The sequence below is a fragment of the Saccopteryx leptura genome, chromosome X, assembly GCF_036850995.1.
Source record: "Saccopteryx leptura isolate mSacLep1 chromosome X, mSacLep1_pri_phased_curated, whole genome shotgun sequence".
Lineage (NCBI taxonomy): Eukaryota > Metazoa > Chordata > Mammalia > Chiroptera > Emballonuridae > Saccopteryx > Saccopteryx leptura.
Window position 1 is genome coordinate 120,469,384 of NC_089516.1, and position 9,648 is coordinate 120,479,031.

A 9,648-nucleotide genomic window follows, 5' to 3' on the forward strand; every position below is an offset into this window, starting at 1 on the left:
AATGGCCTTGTAGTATATCTTGGTATCAGGAAGTGTGATACTTCCTTCTTTATTTTTCCTTTTCAGAATTTCTGAGGCTATCCGTGATAATTTTAGTCCCATATAAATTTTTGGAAAATGTGTTCTATATCTTTGAAGTATATCATTGGTATTTTAATTGGTATTGCATTGAATTTATAAATTGCTTTGGGCAATATAGACATTTTAATGATGGTTATTCTTCCAAACCATGGGCACAGTACATGCTTCCACTTGTTTGTATCTTCCTTGATTTCTTTTATCAATGTTTTATAATTTTCCAAGTACAAGTCTTTAGCTTCCTTTGTTAAATGTACTCCTAGGTACTTTATTTTTTTGTGTCAATAGTGAAGGGGATTGTTTCCTTAATTTCTCTTTCTGACAGTTCACTGTTCGTGTATAAAAATGCTTCTGCTTTCTGAGTATTAATTTTATATCCTGCCACCTTGCTGAATTCATTTATCAAGTCTAGTAGTGTTTTGACTGAGACTTTAGGGTTTTCTATATACAATATCATATCATCTGCAAATAATGGTAGTTTTACTTCTTCTTTTCCAACTTGAATGCCTTTTATTTCTTCTTCTTGTCTGATTGCTGTAGCTAGGACTTCCAGGACTATGTTGAATAAGAGTGGTGAATGGGGACACCCCTGCCTTGTTCCTGATCTTAAGGGGATTGCTTTTAATTTGGGCCATTGAGTATGATGTTGGTTGTGGGGTTGTCATAGATGGCCTTTTTTATGTTGAGGTATGTTCCCTGTATTCCCACTTTGCTGAGAGTTTTGATCATGAATGGGTGCTGGATTTTATCAAATGCTTTTTCTGCATCTATTGAAATATCATGTGGTTTTTCTCCTTCCTTTTGTTTATGTGATGAATCACATTGATTGATTTGTGAATGTGGTACCAGCCTTGTCTCCCCAGAATAAATCCCACTTGATCTACGTGCATGATTTTTTTCATATATTGCTGGATCCAGTTTGCTAATATTTTGTTGGGGATTTTAGCATCTATAATCATCAGGGATATAGGCCTATAATTTTCTTTCTTTGTGTTTTCTTTGCCTGGTTTTGGAATCAGAATTATGCTCGCTTCATAAAAGGAGCTTGGAAGTCTTTCTTCCTCTTGAATTTTTTGATATAGCTTGAGAAAGATAGGAGTTAGTTTGTCTTTGAATATTTGGTAGAATTCACTTTTGAAGCCATCAGGCCTAGGACTTTTTTTGTTGGGAGTTTTTGATAACTGTTTCAATCTCATTTGTTGTAATTGTTCTGTTTAGGTTTTCTGATTCTTCCAGATTGATTTTTGGAAGATTGTATGTTTCAAGGAATTTGTCCATTTTATCTAGGTTGTCTAGTTTTTTGGCATACACTTTTTCATATTATTTTCTAACAATATTTTGTATTTCTGTTGTGTCAGTTGTTATTTCTCCTCTCTCATTTCTAATTTTATTTATTTGAGTCCTCTCTCATTTTTTCTTTGTGAATCTAGTTAAAAGATCATTGATCTTGTTTACCTTTTCATAGAACCAGCTCCTGGTTTCATTGATTCTCTGTATTTTTTCTTTAGCCTCTATGTCATTTATTTCTGTCTGATCTTTCTTATTTTCTTCCTTGTACTACCTCTGGGCTTTACTTGCTGTTCTTTTGTAGTTCTTCTAGATGCAAAGTTAAGTTGCTTATTTGAGCATTTTCTAGCTTCTTAAAGTCTGCCTGTAGTGCTACGAACTTCCCTCTCAGTACTGCTTTTGCTGTGTCTCATAAATTTTGAGTTGTTGGATGCTCATTGTCATTCATTTCTAGGAATTTTTTAATTTCTTTTTTGATGTCATTGTTATTCCATTTGTTATTTAACAACCTGCTATTTAGTTTCCATGTGTTTGAGAATTTTTGAGTTTTTCTGTTTTGGTTGATTTCTATTTTCATGCCATTGTCATCAGAGAAAATGCTTCATATGATTTCAATCTTCTTAAAGTTGTTGAGACCACTTTTGTGCCCTAACATGTGGTCTATCCTAGAGAATGTACCATGAGCACTTGAAAAGAATTTATATTCTACTGCTTTAGGGTGAAAGGTTCTGAAGATATCTATTAAATCCAGTTGATCTAGTGTGTCCTTTAAGTCTACTGCTTCTTTGTTAATTTTCTTTCTTGAGGATCTATCTAGTAATGCTAGTGGGGTATTGAAATCCCCTACTATTATAGTATGGTTGTTTATCTCGCCCTTTATATCCATCAAAGTCTAGCCTGACCAGGCAGTGGCACAGTGGATAAAGCATTGGACTAGAATGCAGAGGACCCGGGTTCGAGACCCCAAGGTCGCCAGCTTGAGCGCGGGCTCATCTGGTTTGAGGAAAAAGCCCACCAGCTTGAACCCAAGGTTGCTGGCTCCAGCAAGGGGTTACTCGGTCTGCTGAAGGCCTGCGGTCAAGGCACGTATGAGAGAGCAATCAATGAACAACTAAGGTGTTGCAATGCGCAATGAAAAACTAATGATTGATGCTTCTCATCTCTCTCCATTCCTGTCTGTCTGTCCCTGTCTATCCCTCTCTCTGAGTCTCTTTCTCTGTAAAAAATAAATAAATAAATAAATAAAAGTCTGCTTTATATATTTAGGTGCTCCTATATTAGGTGCCTAGATATTTATAATGGTTATATCTTCCTGTTGGATGGCTCCCTTTATCATTATGTAGTGGCCTTCTTTATCCCTTACTACAGCCTTTGTTTCAAAGTCCATTTTGTTTGATACGAGTATTGCTAACCCAGCTTTTTTTTTATTTCCACTTGCATGAAATATTTTTTCCATCCTTTTACCTTCAATCTATGTGTATCTTGTCTTTTAAGGTGTGTGCCTTGTAGACAACATATGTATGGGTCCTGTTTTCTTATCTATGCAACTACCCTATGTCTTTTGATTGGATCATTTAATCCATTTACATTTACGGTTATTATTGATATGTAGTTGTTTATTGCTATTTTCTTCTTTAAAGCTGTATTCTTCTTTTGCTATATTCTTTTCCCACTTTGATCTGTTTACAACAGGCCCCTTAACGTTTCCTGCAGCACTGGTTTGGTTGTAATGAATTTCTTCAGTTTTTTTGTTTTGTTTTCTTTTTGTCTGGGAAGCTTTTTATTTCTCCTTCAATTTTAAATGATAGCCTTGCTGGATAAAGTATCCTTGGTTATAGGTTCTTGTTCTGCATTACTTTGAATATTTCTTGCCATTCCCTTCTGGCATCAAGTGTTTCTGTTGAGAAATTGGATGTTATCCTTATGGGAGTTCCTTTGTAGGTGATAGCCTTTTACTCTAGCAGCTTTTAACTTTTTCTCTTTATCACTTAGCTTTGGTATTTTAATTATGATGTGTCTTGGTGTAGGTTTCTTTGGGTTTCTCTTTAATGGAGTCCTCTGTGCTTCCTGAACTTGTGAGAGTTTTTCCTGCATTAATTTATGAAAGTTTTCACCTATGATATGATTGAATAAAGTCTCTATCTCTTGTTCTTTCTCTTCTTCTTCTGGAACCCCTATGATGCAGATGTTATTTCTCTTCATGTTGTCACAGAGCTCTCTTAGAGTGTTCTAAGACTTTTTGAATCTCTTTTCTTTTTTCTGCTTTACTTCCATGCCTTCATTCAGCTTGTCCTCCAACTCACTGATTTGATCCTTAGCTTCATCCATCCTGTTTTTAATTCCTTCAATTGTGGTCTTCATTTCTGATATTGTATTTTTTATCTCTGACTGATTCTTTTTTAATATTTCAATATCCTTTTTTATACTTGCTATTTCTTTATTTTGGTGTTTGTAATGACCATCCATTGTTGTTCTAAGATCCCTAAGCATCCTTACAATCATTATTTTGAACTCATATCTGGAAATTTGGTTATTTCCATATCACTCAGTTCATCTCCTGAAGGTTTCTCTTGTGGTTTCATTTGGACTGCACTTCTCTGTCTTTTGATTTTGTCTGTATGTTTGGGTGTATTGTTTGTAGAGCTGGTTGAGTCTAGGCTTGGTGTTGTCTGCCTTCAATTTTCAGTTGTGTTATTTCTAGATCTTCTTGGGTTGGCATCCAAAATAGAAGTTTAAATGAAAAAATTAGACATGAAACCTTTGCAATGTTTTATTTTTAAACTCAATAAAAAAAACATTACAATTACTTTCCTGAGTTTAACTTCTGGAAAAAAAAAACCTCTTATTAAAGAACCGTACCTCCATGATTCTTCAAAAATCTTGATATGATTTTTCTTTCCAACTGGCCTGATACTAGGTTTAGGGACTGATTATGTTTATTATTCTTATACTACTGAGTGAAAAGGAATCCTACATTTAGCTCCAAAGAAGTGTCACAGATTTACTTCCTTCTCCAATTTTTTCAATCACCTCAGAAGGTTTTCCTGATCAAATTTCTCTATGGCTCATAATGGAAATATGTAAGTAGCAAACTGAATACAACTGAATTTTTCTCCTGTGTAAGAAGGATGAGGATGAGGATGAGAAAAAAGAGTGGGTTGTAGGAGGTGTGGTTGTGGATCCCAGAGAAATACTTGAAGGATATAAAATCAGGTACTAAGCTTAGTGGTTTTAAATGTGGCAATATTTAAAATGTAATTTTAAAACCAACTTGCAAATCTTTACTCTAAAGAGTGGAGTTTAAACATGAGAAAATTAATACTCTTGGATATCGTATAGATTGAATAAAAGAAATTTTTAACAAAATTCCATGTGAATGTTGAATTATGCTTCATAAAGAGAAACACACTGGAGTCTTTAACATAACTAAACTTCATTTGACTTCTTTGTATAGAAAAATAATGGTTTCCTTCAGAAGACTTTCCAGAATATGTTTGCAACAATCTGAATACTAGCTTTGTGGGTCATTGATCCTACTGGGTTTGAAAAAGCTGGTATTTTCTATGGCATGCCTGCACACTGTAGCCTTTAAGGAAATTATTTGGGTCTACTAGATTTCCTTGCTGCCTTGAGATGGTGGGGAAATAAAAATGGTTGGAGTCACAGGTCAGGTATGAAGAGTAACCACAGCCTGGTGATAGAAATGTAGCCTGATAAGGGGCAAGTGGGTTGAAGAAGTGTTTGTTGACTATACATGGGAGGTAATGAGGCTCTTTACTTTTCTCTGGTGTATGTTATTGAGTTCAATCACATATTTCAGATATTTCCTGGTTGTAGCATTTCCATTTGTATTAACTTACTTATTCTTATTTTTTGCAAGCCTTAAAGAACATGCCCCTTCACCATTAGCAGTAGCTGTAGATGAAAACGGAAACCAGAAACTACAACCCAGCATGCCCCTCCAGTGTCCGAGTACCACAATAATGTGAAGTCTTGGGGCCAACTTCATATGCCTTTGAGACCTCCTTTCACTGTGCCGCCCTACCTGGAAAAAGAGCAACTAAAAAGCCTCTGGGTGAGAAGAAGGTTCGGCATACCTGTAGAGAGTTTGTGCTCTCTCAAACACCCACAGGGGCCACTACCTGCTGTTGCAAAAGAATCCCTAGCACCACAGAAGAAAATAGTTTTAAGGGCCTGGCAAGCCACAGGCAGATTCTCTTAATGGGTCCCTAAAATTCTCTGGCCTCCCTTCCGCAATGTTGGTAGGGGAACAATGGGACAAAATTGAGCCCAAGACAAAAATGTCAATAATGAAAAGTTCCCTGTGGTTTCACCACAAAGTCAAGGGTTAATTCTACCTACGGGCCTACAAATAAGAGGTCCTCTACCTATCCTAAGTATCAAATCAGGGATAATGATGGAGCTGCTTTCAGGAAATATAAGAATGGTTGGTAATTAAAGGCTTGCTCATATTTCCCACTGGAAAAATGATAGCATCTCATGGAGAATTGGCCAAGGCCCATCACCATGCCTCCTAATATTGCAGGTTTACATTCCTGTGTTAATGCTCCTTGCTTCATAAACTCTGAACCTCCATGTCCCGATCCATTTCTCACTATGCCTATGCCTTTTGGTCCTCCCAGATATACTGTCCTCCACTGCCTCCCTTTTCCCCCAATTTTCTTTCCAGAAACATTCCACCTTCCACATCCTCAAACAGAGAGAACAACTGATAGCAAACAAAAAGGAAAAGGAGAATAAAAATATCTAGGGGAAAGAAGTGAAAGTTATTATTTTGTGCTTTTATATTTGAAACACCCTACCATCATACTCTTTCACAGTAATATGTCTTATATATATGAATATTCAATAAAGAACATAAAGTTTCCTTTTCTTTTCACTGCTGCAGACTGGAGATTATTATGCTAAGTGATATAAGCCAAGCAGAGAAAGAAAAATATCATATGATAACACATATATGTGGAATCTAATGGACAAAATAAATGAAGGAATGGAATAGAGGTAGAGATGGGGATACAGAGATCAGAGGGACAGCAGTCAGAGGGAAGGGGGATGTGGGGATGGGATCAGAGAAGGAGAAGGGATTAGTGTAATTATATATACATAACAGAGAGACACAGTGATATAGATAACAGGACAGCAAATCTCAGAGGGAAGGGGGAGGGATTTAGGGGGAGGGGAACAAAAGAGGTATAAAAAGGGACACAGGAGTGAGTGGGGGTGAGGGAGTTAAATTTAGTGAGACAGTTGAATTCATGTAAACACAATAAATTAAAAATTAATAAAATATTTTAAAGGTAAAAATAAATACATAAATAAATAAATAAATAAAAACAAAAAATAGATCATAAAGTTGAAACTATTGTGAATCATTTTTTAAAACTGCCACTCTGGGTGCATAAACCTTGGATTTTGTATTATAATTGAAGGAAATTAAATCAGTAATGTACCAAAGTTTTTTAGGTAGTTTAATTGTATCTCCATCACTGGTTTACAGCTATAGGACCCCTAGTAGAGGAACCATTAGGTTCTTTCTAAACATGAACAAGTCTAGGGAGGGGAATTCTTATCTATGTAAGATTATGGGTGCTGCTTAGAGTAGAATAAGTGAATTAAGATATGGTCCATAAAGGTAGACCAAAGTCCAGATAATAGAGAAAAAATGCACCTACAAAAAAGTAGCTTGATGAGACTGAGATGAGAATAACAGAGCCAACATTTCACTGTTAGAGGCAGAACCAAGCAGAAAAGTCACGAAAAGAAAGAGGCAGGAGAGATGGGAGATTACTAGACCATTGCTTGAAACATGAACTATTGTTTGCCTCTAAAAATTTCACAATTGCTAAGTAATTGGTATATATAAGGCTGGATTAAAAAATTCAGGAACAAGTTCAGACAGGGATGATCCCTTCATCCATTCTCCGAGCAAAAGCTCAAAACTTTTAAATGGGCCCTGGCCGGTTGGCTCAGCGGTAGAGCATCGGCCTGGTGTGCGGGGGACCCGGTTCGATTCCCGGCCAGGGCACATAGGAGAAGCGCCCATTTGCTTCTCCACCCCCCCTCCTTCCTCTCTGTCTCTCTCTTCCCCTCCTGCAGCCGAGGCTTCATTGGAGCAAAGATGGCCCGGGCGCTGGGGATGGCTCCTTAGCCTTTGCCCCAGGCGCTAGAGTGGCTCTGGTCGCGGCACAGTGACGCCCCGGAGGGGCAGAGCATCGCCCCCTGGTGGGCAGAGCGTCGCCCCTGGTGGGTGTGCTGGGTGGATCCCGGTCGGGTGCATGCGGGAGTCTGTCTGACTGTCTCTCCCCATTTCCAGCTTCAGAAAAATACAAAAAAAAACAAAAAACAAAAAACTTTTAAATGCAAGTGGAAATATTTTACTCATTATTTTCTCCAATATTACTGCTTGTACTTTTCATACTGTTTTATGGCACTCCATTAAACTGACGGTTCTGAGATGGCATCAAAATGCTCAGATGGGAGCTTTTTGAACCACTGTACAATGTAATTCACATGATTGTCTGTGGTTCCAATAAGTTTGCACATATGATGTATATGTTTGCTCGCTTATAGTTTGCATTGGGTGGGGGGACAGGCTGTAAGCAGGCAGGGTCCTTATAGCTTAAGGCTTAGTTTTAAGACTAAGCCTTTCCCACCCCTTTAATCCTAAAATCTTAACACTAAACTTTTCTCTACACCCTTGATACACTCTCATGAGGAATCCCATTATGCCTCAGATATGTGACTTTGTATCAGAGACTTCCTTGTTTGTATATTAGATTAAAAGTTTTGATTTCTACACTATACATGGGGCAGAGGAGCCCATGCAGGAGAGCAGAGAAAGGCCACATGGAAGAGAGGTGAAGCAGCCAAATGGCAGTGTGCTGAAGGAGAAGCCAGTTTGTACAGAGAGAAGGAGATGGGGAACAGAGATGAATAAGGCCAATGAGATACAAACCTTTGATTCTAGGAAACTCAGATAAGTCAGTGGCTTTGGGAGCCCTGAATGGAAAGGGAAGTGTTTTCCCACTGTGTGTATTTTTTGCCTGCCGGGTGCAAGCTAGGATTAAAGCTAATGGCCCACCAGTTCTTGGCTCTGTTGTTTCATTACCATCTGTCCGAATCAGATGTGAATTTGCAAGGGCCAGGGGTTGTGACGTTGGCCATGGCTTCTGGCCATACATTGTCCTAAAACACAGTGCCACTATATATGAAAAGCATTAGATTAGAAATGTCTTTAGAGGAGAATTCTTCAAATGTGCATTTTTTGTGCTGAACTTATGATATAGGTGGTGTAAGCAAGTCAGTTAAAGGCTGACAAAACCTGCAGATCCAAAAGGCACCAAGCCTATAAGCAACACCATTAATAACCTTCAAATGCCAATAAGGTTTTTTGTTTGTTTGTTTGTTTTTCTTTTTTTGTTTCCCTGGTTAAAAAAAAATACCTGAAGTCAAGAAGTTCTTTTTCTACATTTGTTTTATAATAGGTTGTTTAAAATGTATAGGTGGTAGTGCAAGGCTTGGAAGGAGATTGCTAAAATTCCCCTCACTCTGTGTATGCTCCAAAACTGGCACAATTCCATGAATTCACTGTGGTGGGTTGAGCAGAAGTATTCAGCAAATTATATGACAGCTGCTCACTACGAGGTAGCTCAGTCCCAGAGTACCAAACGCTTATTGAATTCTCAGCCCTAATGAACAGAGAAGTTGAACATGTTTATAGTCATCAAAAATATCTTTTGAGCCAGATTTTTAAAAATATTTTGACAAGGAATCCAGTTGTTTCAATGGCAGTGGTGCATCACTGACGAGTTACCAATAGTTGTGGTAAATGGCAGCAGAACAAGGATACTTTTTTTTTTTTCCTCAAAGGAAGTGCCCTGAAAGACTTTCCTCACAATTACAGTAATCCATGGCAAATACACTGTAACAAGAAAGTGCCATCAACACAATCTTCTCCTATTCAACCCTCTGTTCTCTTTCTTAACACCCTGTATGTGTTTATTTTCTGTGTCACTTCTGAACACTAAACACCTATAAAAAGCAACAAAGAATAACTATTAGCAAATTGAAGAATTGAAGTTCTATTTATACCTCTATGGTGTAGGATAAATAATTATCTTTTATTTATGTAGAGCTGTGTATCTATATAGCAAGTATCAGTGCAAGCAAAGGTTAAATAACCCAGGGATTCTACTATTAAATGTAAGTGAAATGCAATCATTTTGTTTATTCATGGCTGCTATATATAAATACTATACTGTT

The 9,648-nt window shown here is 37.4% G+C and overlaps 1 protein-coding gene across 1 annotated transcript in view; it reads left to right on the plus strand.

Moving 5' to 3' along the window:
* PRR32 (proline rich 32) overlaps positions 1–6,098 on the plus strand; it is a 134,377-nt gene extending 128,279 nt beyond the window's left edge. Inside the window, 5 exon segments of the mRNA XM_066357876.1 lie at positions 5,246–5,340; positions 5,343–5,562; positions 5,707–5,834; positions 5,837–6,004; positions 6,007–6,098. Coding sequence (XP_066213973.1) covers positions 5,246–5,340; positions 5,343–5,562; positions 5,707–5,834; positions 5,837–6,004; positions 6,007–6,098 — 703 coding nt within the window.
* The last annotated feature ends 3,550 nt before the right edge of the window (positions 6,099–9,648 follow it).